Here is a 23,248-nt window from a genome sequence, read left to right on the forward strand (position 1 = left end):
GATCAAAATCTGAACATGCAAAAACTGTTTTCCTCAGAGAAGTTTTGTTGTGAGCAGCTCTCTCTCTCTCTCTCTCTCTCTCTCTCTCTCTCTCTCTCTCTCTCTCTCTCTCTCTCTCTCTCTCTCTCTTCTTCTGTCTGTGCTGTAGGCGTGGTTCTTCGCGCATGTCAATGTTTTTAGGTAAGCGGACAGGCTTGATCTGCACCGCTATCCGCATTCTCCGTGCTTTAGGTAAGTGTTGTTTTCCCCTTTCTTTCTTAATCTCGCTACTTTTGTATGTTTTGTGTAGTTGCTGTACAGATTCGGCGCTAACAAATGTTTCGAGAAGAAACCGGATGTTATTCGCGCATTACGGTTAAGCACAGTTACTTTATGTTATCGTTATGCACCGAGGTTGTATATTTAATAAACGGTATAAATGCCTTATACCGTATATAAACTCACCGCTCGATATATGTGTGTGTGTTTGTGTTTCGCGTATTTCAATGGAGCCGTGCAACAAATTAGTCGAGGAGCGTCGCGTCTGAACACAGAATTAAGAACATCAAACTAACGAGGTCACCAGGTTTCCTGTAAACACACTTAATACACATCACTTTCCGTTAAGTAAGTTATATATTTAGCCTTTGTTATATTCCTTCAGATCCAATATTTGTATTATTATAATTTTGTTATTATACATGATAATGCATTATTTATGTAGGATTTAGTTTTGTTTATGAAAAATGTTGACAAAACACTAAGTATCTCAAAGTGTAACACATTTAAAGATTTTTTATTAACAATAAACAATCAAAGAAGTCTTAAAAAACATAAACACGTCTAAACTGATACATTTATTGCATCCTCAATTATTAATAATATCCTAAAACACAGTTTCTGCACCCTGCTTGCAGCAAAATATGTATTTTCTCCTAAATCATACAATATATATCACACCAATATAAATAATGAAGTAATATTATATAATAAGAAACAAAATAATGACAGAAAGCCAGCAAAATAGATATTTTCTTTTGTTCATATTTGTATTGTGAGCTCCTGTTGTTGGTGTGTTTCTGTGCATGTGTGTGTGTGGTTTTGTGGTTGGCACACACGTTTCCTTATTGAGTTTTGGTGTTTCAGCCTCTCATTTCATACTTCTGCAAAAGCTGCGGTTATTCCTCCTGCTTTGCCAGTTCTTGTTTTTCTGTATTTGCTAATTTTTTTATTTATACTAATAGTGCTAACTAATACTTTTCATAGTGTTGTGCTCATTTATTTTTAGCTTAGAGAGATTACAGGAAATAAGGGGGTTTGGGGGACTTTCAAACACAAACAAAAAGTGCAAAGCAGAAGAGAGTCATGTGATCACTCTGGGAACAGATTTTTGAGAAAACAAACGAGTTGCATTGTGTGTGTGAGAGAGAGAGAGAGAGAGAGAGAGAGAGAGAGAGAGAGAGTATTATTGTACTCCCTCTTTCTTTGCCGTTGGTCTCAGCTTCTCTAGCAGATACAACCACACACACACACACACACATTACATGACACTGTGAGCAGCCAATCAGATTGTCTTTCAGACAGGAAGTGGTTAACAGGAAGTACAGTAGATCTCCTCCTACTTTGCCAGCATCATCCCCATCTGGATCATCATGGCTCCCTGATCCCCCTCCCCATCCCACTCCTTCAGTCCTGACAGAGAGACCCCTCCTCATTTTACACTCCTGCTACTACCAAATGAATAAATATTGATAGGAATGCAAGCTAAGAAGAAAAAAAAAAAACTGGAAACTCTTTATGACTTATTTCATTTAGATATCCATCACACAAATGAATGCCTGTAATTTAGTGTCTAATTTAGTGTCTAATTGCTAATTATATAGTTACCTTATATATATGGCTATGGAAAGAAATTGCTGGAATTATTATGTATAGGTTTGAGTAAAATGTTTGGTTTAGAACGGCATGCTCACTATCTATGTTCAAATCACTCTTAAAAACGTACCTGTTCAGTTTGGCTTTTTAATATTAATATTATAATAGTTTTTTCGATTGCTTTATTTTTAAATGTATTCTGTTGTCTCTATATTTTAGTCAACGTCAGCTTCATTGTCAATTTTTGGACATATAGAACATATAGACATATAGAGAACCGAAGTTATGTTACTCTCAGACTCTAGGTGCCTAACATATAATAATAATATAAAATAGAGTTTGAGAAAAAGAAAATTTACAATACATACAATTGTACATAAGATGTGGTCTAAAAATATATACATAAAAAGTGGTCTAAAAATATACACAAGGAATAAAAATTTGTAAACAATACAATAACATTAAGGGCATATTGAAAATGGGTGCAAAGCAGAGTTGTACAGATAAAGAGCAGTATATAATGCAAAAAGGCTTGTAATCGTGATAATTATGATAAAGTGACTGTGTCATAATATATACGGAGGTAGTCCGGTGTGTCTAACTGGTACCAATGTTAACACTGGTATCAACTGACCAATGTTACATTTACTCTGTCGTATGTACAGCATTTTGGTCAGTTTTGTTGCTGTTTTTAAATGTGCTTTGCTTTATAAATAAATAAAGGGGCGGTATGGTGGCTATACATTGTTTTTTTTATCTTAAGTTAAAACAGTGGCACAGTGTTGTCTAAAAACATTAAATATAAACATATCTGGAAGCATAAAACTTAAAAAAAATACTTATAAAAAACTTAAAAGTAAAATTACCTTAAAAGGAAATTTACCTTAAAAGTAAAATTAAAAAATAAATCAAAACTACAGTCCTAAATATACATTAAAATAAAATAAAACCTTTGTGCTTATAAACATGATGCAGTGGATTGAATTAGGAAATCAATATGAAAATTTAAAAAGTATAATAAAAATAATAACAATAATAACTGTAATTTTTCAGAAATTTGAGGACTTTAATATAAAATTATAGTTTTTATATAGCGCGTTTAAATTTAATTCTCAAAGGGCTTTACACAAAAAAGATCCAGATGTAAAAACAGTTCTGTAACAGTAAAACTAAAAAAAATAAAATAAAATAACATAAATAAATAAATACTATATTGTTTCATTTTTTAACATTACTTACCTATTTTAGTTAACATAAACGAACAATGAAAATACACATTATTTCATTTAAACATTGACGAAATTAATGTAAAACAATATTAGATATAGAACAAATTAAAATCTTTATTTCTGTTTGTTAACATGCAACAAAGCAATGTCGACTAATACAAACAACTGTATTTTTTCAAACATCTAAATGTTTATGGCTAATTTAAGATCATATTAGCTAATGCATATCTATAGCAGGTGACATAGAGCATCCGCTACATAAAACATATGCTGGATAGGTTATCGGTTCATTCCACTGTGGTGACTCCAGATGAAAAAAGGGACTAAGCCGAAGGAAAATTAATAAATAAATTAATATCTAATGTGAACAAACAATTATTATCAAAACTCATTTTCTGTAAGCAAAAAAGGTGTGTGAGTGTTTAAAAGATTGCATACTCTCCATTCATTTGAGCAAAATGTTATTGTTTGTGTGACAGGTTTGGTAGCAGTGTGAGAGCCATGGCTTTCTTCTTCAAAGGAGCGGTGACAAGTATGTGCGCCCTCATATCACATCCCTCTCTCATTCTTCCTTTATCTTACACATTCTTAGATAAGACTATATAGTTATGCTTGTACTTTTCGTAACAGGTTCTCCAGTTAAGACCAGGAGGCAGGAGGCTGAATACATTTGTCACAGGTACAGACATGCTGACAAGAGTGCAGGATATTTGTAGAACTTCCTCCTAGTTATTTTCTCTATGTTCTGTATAATATAAAGAGTTAAAGTTTTTCTGAATTTCTATTTCTTTTTAAAATATTTCCCAAATGATATATCCCAACAGCAAGGAATTTTTCAAAGTATTTCCAATAATATTTTTTCTTCTGGAAAAAGTCTTATTGGTTTTGTTTCGGCTAGAATAAAAGCAGTTAAAAATTTTTTTTTAATCATTTTAATGTCAAGATTATTAGCTTTTTTTTGATCGTCTACAGAACAAACCATCATTATACAATGACTTGCCTAATTACCCCAACTTGCTTAATTAAACTAGTTAAGCTTTTAAATGTCACTTTAAGCTGAATACTAGTATCTACTAGTAGTAAAATATCCAGTACAGGGTGTACGCGGGGTCTTAAAATGTCTTAAATTTCAAAAGCAAAATGCAAGGCCTTATAAAGTCTAAAATTCCCTGAAATATTGTGTTGTAGGTCTTAAAACATTTTTAAAAAGGTCTTCAGTTTCCCCTGTCGAAGTAAAGCTACCCAATCAGTCAACATCCATATATGTACACTTGAAGTCCGAGTTATTTACCCCCGTTTTTTTAACCTAATTTCTGTTTAACAGAGATTTTTCCAACACATTTCTAAACATAATGGTTTTAATAACTTATTTAATTTGATTTATTTTATCTTTGCCATGATGACAGTAAATAATATTGTACTAGATATTTTTCAAGACACTTCTATTCAGCTTAAAGTGACATTTAATGGCTTAACTAGGTTAATCAGGTTATGCTAGGCAGGTTAGGGTAATTAGGCAAGTCATTGTAAAACAGTGGTTTGTTCTGTAGCCTATCAAAAAAATTTTCTTAAAGGGGCTAATAATTTTGACCTTAAAATGGTGTTTAAAAAATTAAAAGCTGCTTTTATTCTAACCAAAATAAAACAAATAAAAAAATATTATGAGACATACTGTGAAAATTTCCTTGCTCTGTTAAACATCATTTGAGAAATATCGTAAAAAGAAAAAAAATTCAAAGGGGGGCTAATAATTCTGACTTCAACTGTATACATGATAATAACAGAGCAATATTTCTCTTTACATGATCTTCCATTTATGCAAAAGATATTTAGAGTAAGGGGAGCAGGCATAATATTTATAAATAGACATAAAATAGGCAAGGTTTTATAACAGAAATGCATTATGTTGAATAGGAGTTATACTCAATCCATTTGGACAAAGAGCCAACAAATATATATATATTTTGATCGTTCATGTAATTGTGTCCATAATAAAAATATTTTTATCAATAGCCCCTTTCACGCAGTAATTTCGGTAAATATCTGCTTAAATAGCCACGTTTGTATTTGTACCGATTTGTACACATAGAAGGGGTCAGACTTTTGATGATGGTTAATGGTACATATAGTATGTGTGTGTGTGCTGGTGCTCACCGGCTGCTTCACGTGCACACAAGTCAAGCAACTGAAGCAGAGCTTGAAGGTAAACAAACAGTGGTTTATCATAAGCATTTTATCGATCATTTTTTACACTGTTGGCATTAAGAAGGAACATAGAAACGTTATCTGACTATCATCTAGCTGCTAAATGTGTCTGAAAAAATATTCAAAGACTTTTATTTTCATAAACAGCGCGTAGAGGACTTTTAAAGGTTCTTTAAAAGTTTTAAATTTGACTTGATGAAGCCTGCAGAAACCTTGCAGTAAAACATTATGTGCTGTCAACATGGCAAAGGTGTAATAAGTCTTCAGATATGTGTTCTTAAAACTATAATGTTTAGAAATGTGTTGAAAATAAATCTTCTTTACTTTAGACAGAATTTGGGGAAAGAAATAAACAGGAGGGCTAATAATTCTCACTTCAACTGTATGTGTATGCTGTACATCTTGTTTGTGGATCCATATAAATCCGCCTGTGTAACTCTTTCAGCCTGGACTCCTCCCACTTCTCTGACTCATCCTTCGAGTGTTTCTCCACCAATCCACTGACAGGATCAGTGTGTGCGTGTCGCAGAAGTCCCCGCCTATTATCCAATGGTTATTATGTTCTGACGGAGGACAGTTTTAACACAGATGACGAGGGAAACGTTACTCTGACTCCCTCACACACCAGCGTCACATACAAGGAGAATCTCGTCCGGTGAGCCTCACGACACATTGGGTTTGTTGTTATGTGTGTTCTGCAGAGAGAATGAATTTACTTTATTTAAGACTAAACATTTTTAAAGAGGCTGTATTAGTATTCAGAAATCCTCCTCATGACAATTGAAAACCTTTTTTTTTTTGCATGAAATATTGACGAGAAACACTCTTCTCTATATGCACCAGACACTTTCTTATAAACACACTAAAAAACAAGGTAACACTTTATTTTGATGGTCCATTTGAGTATTAGTAGAGTCTTCTTAATATCTGTTGATACCGCTCCTTCAACAGACATTTAGCTGACTATAAGAAACTTTGCAAGTACATGTCAACTTACACCAACCCCAACCCAACAGTCTGCTTATAATCTAATGAGAATTACTTGGCATGTAGATGCTATGTAACTTAAATTCAACAAACGGATCATCAAAATAAAGTGGGACCAAAAACAATGTTAGAAAAATATGGAATAATTTTTACTTTTTTTCTAAACCGCATTATATTGTGTAATTGCATATCAGCTATGACTTGACAGCTATAATGTAATGTATTAATACACGCTTTTTGTAAAACTGCTTTGGAACAATTAACACTACCGCAGAGAATGGTTTTTATATATTGTTTTGAACATTGTATATGCATATGTCAGAGTTTATATGCAAGATAATATCTCCTTTTTAAAACATTTTATTTATTCATGTCTGTTAATAAAAAATACACACACTGTGAAATTCACCACAATAATATTTTTGGTAAAAAGAATTTTAACTCCCACACTGCCACAGACAAAATGCAGTAAATATATCTGTTATTATGCCTATTTATGGTAATATTTGACATCTAATTTTTTGTATAAATAATGTACACATGTCTAATAATAGGGAAAGACACACATAACTGAAAGGCACATACATTTTTTTATAATATTTTAATTGATACAGATACGGCTACTGAGAACGCGCGAGTGATATAAAGAAAAATCACATATTTCCGCAGTAAACTGCGTCACAGCACAACATGGTCTAACAAGAAATACATGGCCTGCAGGGGGCAGTTATGTAACATGGTGAGCATACTGAACTAATACAGTATACTGAGCATGTAAGCTACCTGTAAGCTGTGTGAAAACAGCAATCTTTAGGCAGCTGTGTGTGTTATCTTATACTATATAGTTTAACTGTTTAAAACGCCGATTTTGGAATGTCTATTTAGGCTAAATGCAAATAGCGCACCTCATAGGGCAGTAGATAGTATTGACAGGAAAGCGTGGGGAGCAGAGAGAAGGGAAGGATAAGCTTAGGAAAAGTTATAACCACTACGCCATTGACACCAACAAACACCATACTTTTTGACCATTTTAAAGTTTAATAATTTTTTTAAAACTATAATTAATCGTGCAAAAATGTTTCAGTTTTTTTTTTACTGATTCAAAACTCAATGAATCAAAAAGGTTTTTTATTGTTTTTTTTGGTGCAAATTTCATGGAAACTAAAAGTTTTTTTTTAACTAATTCCTTCCTAATAACACATTTAAAGGGACAGTTCACCCAAAATGAAAATTACCTCATCATTTATCCTCCCTCATGTGGTTTTAAACATTTAGGAGGAAAGTCTGTTAAACCAAAAGAAGAATTTTGAAGTATGCTGGTTGATGCAATACCATTGATCGACAAGCATAGTATGTACAAAAAGGACTTCAGAAGTCGTCTAAATCTAGAAGTTCAGCTAAATATCTTCTTTTCTGTTCAACAGAAGAAATTCAATAAGGTTTTGAGTGAGTAAATTAGTGCTTAGAGTTGAAAAAAGCACATTGGAAAATAATACATAAATAATGCATTTTATTTTCTAATGGCAAAATTCATATTTTTTGGTGAACTGTCCCTTTAAGGGTGCTAAAAGTGTCTCTGGGTGTTGAGCGGCATCTTCACATCAAATAAAACCTTATTGTTTGTGTGTGTTAGCATATTTAGACGAAAGCGGCGGGCAAAAAGATCACTGGCCAGCCTTCTGAGTGACATGAGCCAGTCGTGCCAATCCTGGCTGGAAGGAAGTGTTTTTAGAAGATCTGAGCCAATCACACCCATCCAGTCTTCATGGGAGGAGTTTGACCACAGTTATGAGAAAGAATCGCCCATCAGCTTCACCTATGGTTAGTTTCATACTTCAAAACAACTAGTTTAAAACAACTAGTGGTAACATTTTACAATAAGGTTGTATTACTAACATGAACAAACAACGAACAATGCATTTAATACAGTATTTGTTCATATTAGCAAATGAAAATACAGTTGTTTGTTCGTTAACTCACGATGCATTAGCTAATGTTAACAAACATCAATTTGGATCTTAATGCATTAGTGAATGCTATGATTAATAAATCCTGTATGCGTATTGGTCATAATTAGTTCATGTTAGTAAATACTTCAACTAATGAAACCTTATTGTAGTGTGACCAAAATAGTTGCCTGTTTAATTTTGTGAACTTCTGTGTTTTTCTTGAAAGATCCTATAGATCCTGTTTCCTCGCCTGATAAACTGCCTCCTCAGACTCAGCTTGAGGAGGAGGAGCCTCAGTGTGATTCATGCGCCACCCATGAACATTTCAGCCAATCAGTGAGCGGCCTCCTGGATGTCCCTCCTCCATCTGTGTGCCACCTCGATAGTTACGGCTCTTCCAGCAAGACTTCATCAGGTGAGGAAGAAACCTTTGCTTATTGTGAGATTTAAATGAACATGGAAAGGATTTTGGTTATTAATTTTGATTATGTGTTTCAGAAAATGTGTTCATGAAAGTCCTTCTCCTCATCCTCACTCTGTGCCTCTGCATCGCCATCTCATCCGGGTAATGAAAAAGTTTGTGTGTGTGTGTGTGTGTGTGGGTGGTCCTAGTATTTGTGAAGTTGTGGGGGTCGAATGTCCCCAGTAGTATAGCAATACCAGTATTTTTTTTAATGATCTATAGTGAGGTATTTTTAAAATGTAAAACTGCAGAATGTTTCCTGAGAGGTTTGGGTTTAAAATTTAAAGGGATAAAATTTACAGTCCACTATGTGTCTATGGGAAGTCCCCATAAAACATTAAATCCCAATGTGTGTGGACATTTATTTTGTTTGTAAGTGGGTGGAGCTTTGGTTAATGATGTCATAATATGCACAGGTGGCTGCTGGGAGGTGTTTCTGCAGCCGTGGCATTTGTGGTTCTGCTCTCTTCAATATGTGAGTAAAGAAATCAAGTTAAATAGCCAGCTTTGTCACATTTATACTTCTATAGGCAGATATATTCTTGATTAAAAAATATATAGCGATGATTAAAAAAAGTTTATTCATACGGTTCATAATCACTTCATTTCTTAATTTTTGGAGGGTAAATTATGTGAATGTCATTGCCTCTGTCTTCTCAGGTGTGTCTAAACCCGGTTCTTCAGTGCGCTGGAGGAGAGCAAAGACTGAGGTAAGAATCTGATGACAGATTAAAGGCTTTTTTCACAGCAAACAAAACTATATTAGCCTTCACACCATAGAATAATAACATAAGTATGTGTGCTCATGATTTGGCAACCCAGGCTCATTGGAAATACACAACTCTGGCTATGTTTCTGCAAAACCACAGAATGTACCGCTACATACTTTTCGCCGCAGTTTGATTTGATTGGATTTATGTATTTCGAACAGAATATCATACACTTAAAACAATAACTCAAACTAAACATATTTCATCATAATCAACAAAATATTTTCTTATGCATATACACTTCAAATAATAAATTAATTTAGCCGGTTAGAAATGGAGCTGGAATAAGCTTATTTCACCGCAGTTTCTTGGTGAAATGAAGATTGGGAAGAAAACGTTTGGTCTTTATTCTCACAAACTATGATTATGTGGCAGGTTATCGACAAATAAGTGAAATAACTCCAGCAAACACAGAACGTTTTCTTAACATCTCCATTTGGTCATTTGTACGAGTGCTGTAGAACATGGTTTGACAAAAGATTAAGAAATTAATTTTTGTTATCATTTGGTTACGTTAAAGGGATCGCTCAACCTGAATTAAAAAAAATACTTACTATTTACTCTCCCCCAAGTAGTTTCAAACATTTATTAGTTTCATTCTTCTGTTGAACACAGAAGAAGACATTTTGGAAAATGTTGAAAACCTGTAAACCAATGGTCTCAAACTTCCTGGAGGGCAGCAGCTCTGCACAGTTTAGCTCCAACCACCTCTAATTCACACCTGCTTAATAGTCTCTAGTAGTCTAAAACACCTTGATTAGTTGGATCAGCTGTGTTTGATTAGTGTTGGAGCAAAACTGTGCAGAGCTGCGGCGCTCCAGGAATCCAGTTTGAGACCTATGCTGTTAACATTGGCTACCGTAGTAAGAAAAACAACAATATGGAAGTCAACATGGCTAGCGGTTTTCATGATTTTTTCTGAATGTCTTCTTTTTTGTTCTACAGAAGAAAGAAACTTAAACAGGTTTGACAAGTGAAGGGAGAGTAAATGATAATAGACTTTTCAGTTGGGTGTACAATGCCTTTGAGTGTGCTTTATTGTAGTTTGGTTAAACACGACAAACAGCACCATCTTGTGGACGTTTCATAAAAAAGTGCATATAAATATACCAGGTTTTGCGAGAAGGGTATAAATGGAGGCCGGAGCCAGCTCCAAGTGGGTGGGTCTTGGAGCTCCAAGTGGGCTGGACAAACCTTATTTAGTCGTATTTAGACTTCAATATTGTGCTTTCTGATTTTGTACACCTAACCCTAACCCTAAACCCAACCTCACAGTAACCAGTTGTGTTTTATTAACGTCTACACCTAAACCCAACCCTAAACCCAACCTCACAGTAACCAGTTGTGTTTTATTAACGTCTACACCTAAACCCAACCCTAAACCCAACCTTACAGTAACCAGTTGTGTTTTATTAACGTCTACACCTAAACCCAACCCTAAACCCAACCTCACAGTAACCTGTTGTGTTTTATTAACGTCTACACCTAAACCCAACCTCACAGTAACCTGATAAACCCAACCTACTTGCGGTTTGAGTCCATCCCACTTGGAGGTCACCCAACCTACTTGCGGTGTAATTCCTCCCACTTGCAGGTCTCCGGGCTGCAGCGATACCTACTTGGGTTTTGCAGAAACACAACCAGTCATGTATTTCCTGACACTTTAAATACTGGAGCGCTTTAAATACATGTCGGTCGTCAATGCTCGAAATCTGAATGGCATCCATTTTGTGTCTCTGCTTCAGGACATCACCTCCAGGAATGAGTGAGGAGGAACAAACACACATGCACGCTGTGCACACAGATACATCCGTGTGAAATCTGACCTGAGAAGACCAGAGGACGTGAGTGTGTGTGGACACACATCCTGCATCAGCATTAAATATTAGTCCAGGTTTTGTAGGACTGTTTTCACGGATTATCTAAAGAGTTCTGATTGTAATGATTATAGAATTATTAAGTAAAACAGCATTAGTGATGGCGAATAACTGTCACAGGAGAAAATTGACAAATCAGTGCTGAACTATTAGTGAAAGTTTAAGAAATGGAGGATTTTTCCCAAACAAATGATGAGGGATTCTCTGGGAGTCGGTGGAGATGCCCTGCAGGACAGAACAGAGCAAATGTGTCAGTCGTGTTTGTAAATCGGTCAACTTGGCTTGGTTGGGATCTTTAATGAAACTTTAGTGTATGACGTTACTCGTCTATAAAGAAGTTTTGCTGCAACAGCCAGTTTAATATAATAGCTTTGCAGAAAACCTGTACATTTTGAGACATGGTAGCAAAAGCAGTGCCAGCTTAGCTTTGTGCATTTGTGAAGTGCCTTTGTTATACAAAACAGGAGACTCATTGCCATTAGCCAGGGTTAAAGACACACTTCTGTGTGACTCGAGAGGGCTCAAAAGTTCAGCACAGAGTGCTGCTAATTAGGCATGGGCTGATAACCGTGTTCAAGGTATACCACGGTTTGGAAAAGTCAGGGTTTTTAAACCGTCAACATTTTCTGCTATACCATTCCTAAGGTATGCGTAACATTTTTATTTACATTTTTTTGTAGTTTTTTTAGGACAACAGTATGTCCAGCAAAAGTGTTTTTGTAACTAATGAAGACAACAGAAGTCAATAATTCATTTGAATTATTTAGACATTTTTAATGCTCCAAAATACTTTAAATGTTTCCCAAATTAAAATATATAGACTGATTTCACACGGCCGCCATTTTCAAAAGCGAAATCGAGGCTGCGGTGGGAAGAAAGCCGGAAGTATCATTGGGAGTTACATAGGAATGTTGTATAGCTGGCTATATCTTATCAGCGAAGAGAAAGTGGCACAAATTTATAATTTCTCCGCCTTCCGGGTGACCCGGAGGTCCGTTCTTAATGAATGGTGAATGTAAAAAGGGATATCAGAGCTCATTTTCAGCTAAGTTAAGGGAAATGGCACTAGTTAGCTAGCGTTTTCTTTCCCAAACACACGTTTTAGATGCCATTTATCAAACTCGAATTAATAAACTGATTCTTTCACTATATTAGGCTTGTCACAATACTGAATTAAAAGAAAAAACGGCAATTTTGCGCTAACATTTAAGGCACTGTTGATGGCTTTCTTAAAACAGTGCTGATTTGCCATTGTGTTCAACAGAAATGATTGTGATTGGCCGAGAAGGTCATCAGTTCACCCACCGCTGTACACTGAGCACAAACACAGACGAGCCGAGCGATCTGCTTGATGACTCGACTGATCTTGACGGCTGCTTCGCGCTCCAGTCCGTGTATCTGTATTTGCACTGGGTGAAGAGCGGTAAGGGTGTGCTACAGAGGACTGCAGTGTTTTATCACTCCCCGGGTTACACAGGCTGAAGCAGGGAAGCGTCCTCACGGTGTTTAACTATAGTGCCATGAGCTGAAGCCTAGGAGGACACTTAAGCGTATCACTGAGATTGTGATTTTGTTTGATGCTAAATTGATTTTAAACTTACTGGATAATATTAAAGTGATGGTTACACCATTTCTGCATTTTGAAATCTCGGCAACAGCTGGAGGTGTGTAGTACACAGCATGTTACTGCAATGTTTACAGAGCTGGTCCTATACTTCCGGGTTTCTTCCCACCGCAGCCTCGCTTTGGTTCTTTAAAATGGCGGCCGCGTGAAATAAGCGTATTGGGTACAAAGGAGGAAAAGGTTTTGTGTTTTACCCAGACATGTGATATTTTTATCCAAGGTTATCATCACCGTCAGAATCTTATACCGGCCCATGCCTATTGCTAATATATAGGAGCGCAATAATTAGATTTATTGTAAAATAAAAATATTGCACTTACTATAAAGCTCTTTAACAGGGATATTCTCTATAAGTTAAGACCATTAAACCCTATCTGCAGGGAGTTAGTGTTGCCAAAGGAGAACATGTTCTGGATTTACTGCCTAATATTTGTGTAATTCTGTCACATTTTACAAGGATGCAGCTCTCACTGAACATTAAGAGTAAACTGTGAGTAGAAAGCGGTGTCTGTAAAATGTGTTGTATCCTCTGGAGGGAAGGGCTCCTTTCTGTTCTTTATAGGAAACAGAGGAGATTTTAAAGGCAGCTCAGTTTTGAAGAGAACAAAAACATTTTGTGAGAAAACAAAAGCAAAGTAAAGGGTATTATGAAGTTAAAAGTGGAAATATTAGAAATCGTTACATTTATGCCTACATATCTGAAAGCAAACATGTTTGAAACCAAGCCAAGGTGAAAAAGATGCATTTATCATGTGTTTGTATGAATTGCATTGTCGTCAGTGTTTATTATGGATGCTTTATAGTGGCCAGAGGCAATGAAATATTCAAGTTCAGGACTGAATGATTATTGCTCTGAAAATAGTCAATATTTACTGTAAAGTGTTTTGAAAGCTAGTTTAATTAAATTAATAGTTATTCAGGGCCAAGCTCAGTTCAGTTCGTAATAAATGGCTGAAAGCTTCATTTATTACTGAAAATGTATTACTGGGCAAACAATATAATTCTATTTTTGGACCAAAAATGTCCAATCAGATTTCCCTAATGTTTTTGTAGCTGTGCCTGGTCCTGTAACTGCTGCTTGCAGCTATATTTATAGTAATAATTACTATTGTTATCAAGTGTGGGAGATGAGCAGTTAATTCAATATATCCAAACATAGATAGGATTGTGTTTTACAAAAAAAAAAACAGAACAAAAGATGTGTATTTTTTATATATTGTTGTCTTGCAAATGAGATAATTAAAATATCACTGGGTACAGAGTTAAAAGGCAAGAAGATTTCAATATGATGATTTTAAATCATTGATTAAGAGCTTATGACTGGCTGTAGTTTCACGCCAATATTTATTGTAAAATTAAGATGGAAGTACAAAAGTGCATATTTCCAGTTGTTGTAGCAGCAAGTGTGTATTTCACTGGCCTCATGTGTTCACTTATAGTAATCTTTTAATGAAAAGGTTTTTAAATATTGAATATCACCCTGCCTTTAAGCTTTGATTACTCCAGTGATCACGTTACTGTATTTAACAGTCACAACAAAACTAAAGATTACTTTAAAAATCTAAATCTTTAGTTACTATATTATGCTTATTATTCCACTGCATGTAAAAGTGAAATGTGAAAATGATGTGTTCATGTACACACTGTAAAATATCTTCTGAAAAGGAAATGCATTTATAAAATTTGCACAAAAATAATTAGCCATGCTAGAACGTAGCAGTGATTGGCCTTAAAGCTGATGTTTTTTTTAAGATTAATAGTTTTACAGTGTCATTTTTTGTAGTAATTATCCATTTTCATTAATAAAGTTTTTATATATAAATAAGAGTTTGATTATTTCTTGAATTCTTCAAATCTTTATACAGTTAAAGAGTTATTATTTGACCTAACTAATGAATTTCTGTTTATTTAGATATTCTTTAAAGAGAGCCCCTATTATGGTTGAAATTACATAAGTTTTCCAGAATAAATAACTAAACGGTAGGGTGGCGGGAGATAGGTCTGAAATACGGGAGACTCCCGGGAAAAACAGTGTGTTGGCAGGTAAGCTCACACATACACTCTGCACTCTGACTACTTCAATTTTGTTGATAAGCCGTGGTGGGTGTTTTACTCTGTCGCGCGCTGAGCGCTGTCGACCAATCGCAACAGACTGTCATCGGTCCAATCAGCGCAGATTAGCTTCATGCTAAGGAGGAGTTTGGGAACAAATTAATTGCTGAACGATTCACATGGGAGTCTCTGGGATAATTAGGTAAAAATAAATGCAGATTATAAGACAATAAAAGTGTTTTTTGACCTTGCATGCATACCAGCCTGTTGTTGGAGACCCTTAAACCCAAATATGACCCTTTTTAATGTATAATACAGGCTCTTTAATATTGTTGGCTTTAAATGGATCAAAACATTTTTTTGGTAATTAATGATGTTTGTGGGTGACGAGGTGGTGCAGTGGGTAGTGCTGTCGCCTCACAGCAAGAAGGTTGCTGGTTCGAGCCCCGGCTGGGTCAGTTGGTTTTCCCCCACAGTCCAAAGACATGTGCTGTAGGTTAATTGTGCTAAATTGTCCTTAGTGTATGTGTATGTCCTGGTCCTCCAGATTGGCGGTTGAGCTTTTGGCTAACAACCCACCTCATAAAAATAAAAAACTAGATGTTACAAAACACTAATATGGTGCAGCTAAGGTTTGGTTTCAATATAGATAAGCCTGGGAGTAAGTAAGAAATGTTGTTTGTATTATTATTTTTATTATTAATACTAACACTGTCTTGCTTCCTTCCTTTATTTTTTTGTTGAATCAAATAAACCTATTGTAATCTTAATTTCACAATCAGTCAAACTGACTTAACATATTGAATTAAACTTTGTGTAACTTTAAAAATCACTAAGTTAAAGTATTAATTGTGGTCAAGACCATCGGTCATATCATATTTTAGACTAAATGTTCATAGTTTTACAGAGATTTTCCAGCTCACAAAACAAGATTTATTGGAAAATTGCTTTTATTAATTTTGAAACAATGTCCTTCATAATAACATCAAATAAGAGACCAAATGTCCATCAGTTTGGTATTTGATTGTAGATCTGCACTGTGAGGATCTCTGCTTGTGATATAAGCATGATAGAAAAATATTAATAATAAAAACAAAAGTGATTTTTATCATTAAAAAGAAAATATGAAAGCCAGTGTTTGCACTTACCCTCGTGTTTAGGCAGAATCATCAACTTTACAATAGCCTGAAATCAATAACACATACAAATGAATTCAGTTTCATCAAAAACAAGAAACTACACATTTAATAGTTTTGAAATACTAAAGTAAAAGGGAAAGTTCCCCCAGAAATATAAAGTCTGTCATTTACTCCACATTTGTTTCAAACCTGTTTGAGTTTCTATTGCTGAACACAAAAGAAGATATTTTGAAGAATGTTGGTAACCAGAAATCTGGCCACTTACTATAGTATTTTTTCTTTAATGTTTTGGTCATCGATGCACTTCAAATTATCTCCTTTCCAGCACAACAACAACAACAAACCTTTCACATGTTCAGAACAACTTAAGGGGATAGTACACACAAAAATTAAAAAACCTGTCATCATTTACTCATCATTTACTTCAAACATTGATGAGTTTCTTTCCTTTGTTAAACAGGAGAAGATATTTTGAAATATGTTGCAGACCCATAACTATTGACTTCCATAGGATTTTATTTTTCCTACTATGGAAGTTGATTGTTACGTTCTTCAAAATATCTTCTTTTGTTTTCAAGAGATGAGAGAATCACTTGAGTTAACTGAGTAAATTTTCATTTTAGGGTGTACTATCCCTTTGAGTTTGAATAAATGAGCACAGGATTGTCATATTTTGGGTGAACCATCCTTTTAGTGAAATCTATCAGACACGAACCATTTTTCAGCGGTGCCCTCCACATATCTTCCATTAGCAAACACTCAGTTTTTGACTTAAATTCCTGTATCGCCTCTTCTGTTGTTTTTTCATCGCGAGCTGCAGTGGAAGACAGACAGATGATGATTATTGTGTGAACTGAATAAGGTGGTCAATACACAATGAATATACACAACGCACGTCATGAGTACGATGCAATCTTGGGTTAACATCTATGTTGACCCTGGAACATCATTTTTGTTGAATAATGTAATCCATACCTATTCCCTAAACCCAACCGTAACTGTACATTATTCCCAAAACCAGAGGGGATTAATAGTTGGATAACAATCACGTAGAAGTGCATAACCCTAACCGTAAGTCTAAACTTCACATAAACTGTAAACAGTTTCTGATTGAATTCTGATTGGCTGATTGGAATGTTGTTCTAGGATCAACATAGATGTTATTCCAGGAACATGTCCTACTTGCTGAAACCAGGTTAGCGATACACAACATTAAAGACTATACTTGAAGGTTTCATTGTTGTTTCCATGTTAATGCTTTGTCCATGGAGATACTTACAAAATAGAAACGTATTCATTTCCTCATCTTCGCCCACATACAGCATGATGATGCACGTGGGGCAGTTTATGTACTTGCCGTCCCAGATCACCGCAATAGTATCGAAATCTACTCATACAGTCAAACATGAACAAAGGAAATAAATTATTTCATGAGAAGCCATTCAACATTTAAAAGCTAAATGACATAACTGAGAAAGAAAAATGCTTGATATGAATCATTTATATAATGCAAAACATTAATAATAAATGCGGAATCATTCCCTGCTCCCAAATGTAATCAGTTCTGTACTCTCTATACAATGTAAACAAATATCTGTTAATTAACAGTTTGTTTAACATCTCCCATTTAGAGTTAAACAGTTTTAGCATTTTTGAATCCATTCAGCCGATCTCTGGGTCTGGCGGAAGCACTTCTAGCTTAGCTTAGCATAAATTATTAAAATGGATTAGACCATTAGAAAAAAGTTTGATTTAAATAATTTTCAAATGTAAAGCTCGACTTTTCTTTTGTTACATCATGCATAAAGACTGACAGAAAATGAAACGATGCTATTTTCTAAGCTGATATGGTTAGGAACTACACTCACCGGCCACTTTATTAGGTACACCTGTCCAACTGCTCGTTCATTTTTAATCAGCCAATCACATGGCAGCATCTCAATGTATTTAGGCATGTAGACATGATCAAGACGAACTGCTGCAGTTCAAACTGAGCATCAGAATGGACAAGAAAGGTGATTTAAGTGACTTTGAACGTGGCATGGTTGCCAGACAGGCTGGTCTGAGTATTTCAGAAACTGCTGATCTACTAGGATTTTCACACACAACCATCTCTAGGGTTTACAGAGAAAGGTCCAAACAACAGAAAATATCCAGTGAGTGGCAGTTCTGTGGGCACAAATGCCTAGTTGATTCTAGAGGTCAGAGAAGAATGACCAGACTGGTTCAAGATGATAGAAAAGCAACTTTTTTTGGCACACTTTGGGCCCATTAGTACTAATTGAGCATTGTGTCAACATCACAGCCTACCTAAGTATTGTTGCTGACCATGTCTATCCCTTTATGACCACAGTGTACTCATCTTCTGATGGCTACTTCCAGCAGGATAACGCGCCATGTCATAAAGCGCAAATCGTCTCAGACTGGTTTCTTGAACATGACACTGAGTTCACTGTACTCAAATGGTCTCCACAGTCACCAGAACTCAATCCAATAGAGCACTTTTCGGATGTGGTGAAACGGGAGATTCACATCATGGATGTGCAGTCGACAAATCTGCAGCAACTGCCTGATGCTATTACATCAATATATAAAGTGGGGGTACTAGTAAGGTGTACCTAATAAAGTATATATTCTCATTCAGGTGTAATTATCAAGTAACGTTACTTCAATACCAATGATATTACACAGTGCTGTTACTTACTTGGGGCCTATTTTCAAGCACTGCATAATATCATTGTGTCTGCTTCAGCCTGCACTATGAACCCTGCTGAAAAATCCAGCTTAAACCAGCCTAGGCTGGTTGGCTGGTTTTAGCTGGTTGACCAGCCTGGGTTTAGAGAGGTTTTGGCCATTTCCAGGCTGGTTTCCAACCCTTTCCAGCCTGGTCTTAGCTGGTCAGGCTGGAAAATGACCAGCCAAATCCAGCTACTCCCAGCTTAGCTAGGCTGGTCAAGCTGGTTTTAGCTGGTCATCTCCCAGCCTGACCAGCTAAAACCAGCCTGGAAGTGGCCAAAACCCCTCTAAAACCAGCCTGGTCTACCAGCTAAAACCAGCCAACCAGCCTAGGCTGGTTTAAGCAGTTTTTTTCAGTAGGGAAAGTAAAGTTCCATGATCATTATGCAAGAATAGGAGATAATAATGATAAGAAATATCAACTTTTTATTTCCTTTCAGTCTTAGTTCATGAAGTACCCACAGAAGCTTTTTTTTGTTGACATTTCTGAGCGATACTACTGGTCTAATCCAATTCAAAGATCTATGCTAAGCTAAGCTAAAAATGAACTCAACTGTTTAACTTTAGGGGACATTTAAAATTAGCTAAATAATTGCAGTGTTTCTTACCTTCTCTGAACAGGAAAGGGCTTGTCGCAGGCAATGCATAGTAGTTCGTAACATTTTTTAGACACGCATCTCCACTGTGAAGTCACAAACAATATGAATTTAATACTTAAAGCATCACTCTCATAGCAAACAATAGAAGAGTTCTTGTGTGTGCCTGTGTGCAGTGTTCTCCACTCACATGCGCATGGTTTCAGTGACCTTCAGGGTGGAGTCGCTGTTTTTCTGGATCTGAAGAACTATGCTGTCTGTGGTCTGGAGAGTCTTCAGATCATCTTCATCCCACACAGCTGCTGCCACAAAATACCAAGTGCCGGTATACTGTACACAAGTATTTACATATATCAATATTTATACTGGAATACTGGAAATACAGAATTTATTCAATAATAGCCATATATTGCATAGAATTTGATCTAATCCAAGAATGTGCGAACTATCGTCAGACACTGGCAATAGATGATATTCAATATTTCATGTTTGCTTAAATATCTATTTAGCAAACTAGGGAAATTACACCTAATATACAGAAAACAATGTATATTTTACATTTGCATATTTTCACCAGTATTTAAGGTCTAAAAGCATTTTTACAAAAGATTGACCAGAATAACAATATTTTCATTTGTTTTGTCAAAAAAATCAGGGTTTTTCACCAAATATTCGATTCAATTAATCTTTATAACGCTTTTATAATGTAGATTGTGTCAAAGCAGCTTCACATAGAAGATTTTATTGAATTGAAACAGCGTCAGTTCAGTTTTCAGAGATTAAGTTCAGTTCAGTTTAGCTCAGTTCAGTTCAGCGTGGTTTAATATTCACTGCTGAGAGTCCAAACACTGAAGAGAAATCCATTAATGAGCAGCTACAACTCCCGAACCATGCAAGCCAGTGGCAACAGCAGCAAGGAAAAAACTTCACCAATTGATGAAAGTGAAGGTAAAAAAGCCTCGAGAGAAACCAGGCTCAGTTGGGCAAATATATAATGTGCTGTATAAAAATAAATATAAACATGTGTGAAAACACAGCACTTATTTGGTATTTTGACCAACTGTCACCCAAAAGTTCACCCAATAATCCAAATCTTGCCATTAATTGCTCAACTTTTATTTGAGCTTTATTTGATATTTTGATATAAAACATTTATTAAAGAGTGTTGATAACCTGTAGTCATTAACATCAATATAGGAAAACAAATATTATGGAAGTCAATGGTTACAGGTTTCCAACATTCTTCAAAATATCTTCTTTTGTGTTCAACAAAAAAAACGAGGAAAAAAATGGTTTGGAACAAGAGTAAAAAATGGCAGAGTATACATTTTTGGGTGATTATACCTTTAATAAATAAAAAAATGTGCACAATTCTTTTACTTTAAAATGTCTTTTTTTGTGTTTTAAAAAAACTCAAACAAAACTGGTTTAGAACAAAAGTAAATAATGGCAGAATATGAAATTGTGGGTGAATTATCTTTTTAATAATGAAAAAAAAAATCCTCAGTATAGTTTGCAAACAAAACAAAAAGTCTTTTAACACAGTTTTTTAACTTTAAAATGTAACTCAGACTTTTCATTCAGGCTCTCAATTTTCGCACATCATTTATATTTAAAATAGAAAAGAAAAAAAGATATTTTGAAGAATGTCGGTAACCTGTAGCCATTGACTTCCATATAGGAAAAACAAATACTATAGAAGTCAGTGGTTACAGGTTTCCAACATTCTTCAAAATATCTTCTTTTGCGTTAAAAAAAATTAAGAAAATCCGATTGAAAGAAGAGTAAATAATTGCAGAATGTTAATTTTTGGGTGATGTATACCTTTAATAAAGGGAAAAAAAATGAAAAAACAAAAACTTAAACTGATTTGGAATGAGATAAAATAAAGGCAGATTATACATTTTTGGGTGAACTATTCTTTTAATAATAAATTAACTGTCCTCAGTATAGTTTACAAGCAAAACAAAAAGTATTGACACTTTTACTTTAAAATGTAACTCAGACTTTTCTTTTTTGTACAACATATAATATAGAGAAAGGTGTGAAGTGTAAGAATAAATACAATTACTTTAAGACCTCTTACCTCATCAGTATTAATAACAGAGGTGGAGAGAGGAGCTGGAGGAAGACACGGAACCATGACCTGCAACCCAACGTAAAATAGGCCCATTACTGAGCTGACAAGACCCCATAACGTAGCTGCAATCATGACTGCGACACACAAGTGCTGATGTCTTCTGACTGACACAACGATTGATTGACTGAGATGTTTTAACACAGTGCTGGAGGGGACTTTCACCCTGTTTTGTTAGCCTTTTTCTGCTTGTTGAATTACAGTAACTGTGTGTTTGTCAGGACAATGTGCAAGTATACACCCCAACATACATGACCTTGTCCTGGAGCACTCTTTTATCTGCCCACGCACCAAATACAGAACCATTTAAAATGAAAAACATTAGTGCTTGCATTTAATAAATAATCTAGATGGCTAACAAAAAAAGTATTGTGAAAAGTCTGGAAATGAAAATGTTCTCTTCTCTAACAGTAAAAATAGTGAAAGGATAAGGCAGTAAAGACACATTAGTCCTAATATACTTTTCTATTTAATGTTTGTTGGGACCTTTGTAGTGGGATTGATTTTTAACAGTTTGTGTAAATATATTTCAGACATATATTTCTGTGATTAAACTATAAATCATTTTGTGAAAATTCAGCTTGTAAATAAGTTTTTGATATGTGCGTGGTGCATGAAAATAAACTAATGAATAAATAAATAAAACAATGGTAAAATAATAGGTAATGCACTGTGAAATGCAGTATTGTTAACAGTACTATTTTTGTACTTTTTCTTGGTGTGTCTGTATATATATATATATATATATATATATATATATATATATATATATATATATATATATATATATATATATATATATATATATATCCCAAATGATGTTTAACAGAGCAAGGAAACTTTCACAGTATGTCTGATAATATTTTGTCTTCTGGAAAAAGTATTATTTGTTTTATTTCGGCTAGAGTAAAGCAGTTTAAAGTTTATTGGCGTTCAACATTGGCGTTGATAATTCTGACATGTAAGGCTTTAAAGCAAAAGAAGACCCTGAAAATATTAACGGAAAAGCTGTCTATGGGTGTATTTAAAAGGAATAAATAAAGTAACGAAATAGTTTACAATAAAATTGTTTAAATGTAACAAAAATTGTGAAATTTTGTTTAAAATTTACATATGCTCATTAATTTAAAATTTTGTTGTCTAATATACAAATTAAAAATATGTAACTACTAAATGAAACTATTATAATTAGGTTTTATTTATTTATTAACGGCAAAACGTTCAATGACATATCAATCATTAGGAGAGAGAGCCTGCGTTGCAGCAGGTTGTTTTTCCTCGTGTTGTTCTGTACTCAGCGAATTGTATTAGTTATCAAACTCACTGAACACTATTGATTTGATAAGCAGTTCGATCCAAGTTACAAAACTTTTCGTCTTATTTTGTTGTTGGAGCTGTATACCTTCTTCGGAGATAAACATTTACCAGGGATAAACAGTTTTATGTAGTGATAGAAGAATGGAACTACTTTAAAGTCACGTGATTTGGTTTAAAAGCGCTTTCAGTACTAACTGAACGTTTATTAAAAATACTGCACAAACATAAGATCTCTTAAACCGTTTTTGTGTCTAGTCACTTTATATTATGAGTCAGTTAATTAAAATTTACATATGTTAATCCAGACACACCC

The 23,248-nt window shown here is 34.8% G+C and overlaps 2 protein-coding genes across 7 annotated transcripts; one reads left to right on the plus strand and one right to left on the minus strand.

Moving 5' to 3' along the window:
- Positions 1–150: 150 nt before the first annotated feature.
- Positions 151–14,783, plus strand: tmem71 (transmembrane protein 71). 4 transcript variants are annotated; one of them, XR_015477912.1, is made up of 11 exons: positions 173–231; positions 3,563–3,615; positions 3,714–3,762; positions 5,734–5,943; positions 7,909–8,096; positions 8,451–8,639; positions 8,723–8,789; positions 9,104–9,162; positions 9,348–9,397; positions 11,203–12,171; positions 13,073–14,783. XR_015477912.1 is itself a non-coding variant. In NM_001130853.4 (10 exon segments), coding segments are annotated over 9 exon segments (867 nt in total). In that variant the 5' UTR covers positions 151–231; positions 3,563–3,584; the 3' UTR covers positions 11,227–11,905.
- A 1,159-nt stretch (positions 14,784–15,942) lies between these two features.
- On the minus strand, positions 15,943–21,763 carry apom (apolipoprotein M). Of its 3 annotated transcripts, none has more exons than XR_015477899.1 (7): positions 21,568–21,730; positions 19,672–19,811; positions 19,215–19,567; positions 17,429–18,579; positions 16,865–16,963; positions 16,159–16,195; positions 15,943–16,059 (listed from the first exon to the last, which is right to left on the minus strand). XR_015477899.1 is itself a non-coding variant. In NM_001199728.1 (7 exons), exons 1-6 carry the CDS (start codon positions 21,691–21,693, stop codon positions 16,167–16,169), a joined length of 576 nt encoding a protein of 191 aa, NP_001186657.1. In that variant the 5' UTR covers positions 21,694–21,763; the 3' UTR covers positions 15,943–16,059; positions 16,159–16,166. The 3 variants fall into 3 exon arrangements, 1 of the variants encoding a protein (NP_001186657.1); NM_001199728.1 differs by having other exon boundaries at positions 17,429–17,536; positions 19,494–19,567; positions 21,568–21,763; XR_015477900.1 differs by lacking the exons at positions 15,943–16,059; positions 16,159–16,195 and having other exon boundaries at positions 17,429–17,852; positions 19,448–19,567.
- Positions 21,764–23,248: the final 1,485 nt, after the last annotated feature.

Source organism: Danio rerio, chromosome 2, assembly GCF_052040795.2.
Source record: "Danio rerio strain M-AB ecotype USA chromosome 2, GRCz13ab, whole genome shotgun sequence".
Classification (NCBI taxonomy): domain Eukaryota; kingdom Metazoa; phylum Chordata; class Actinopteri; order Cypriniformes; family Danionidae; genus Danio; species Danio rerio.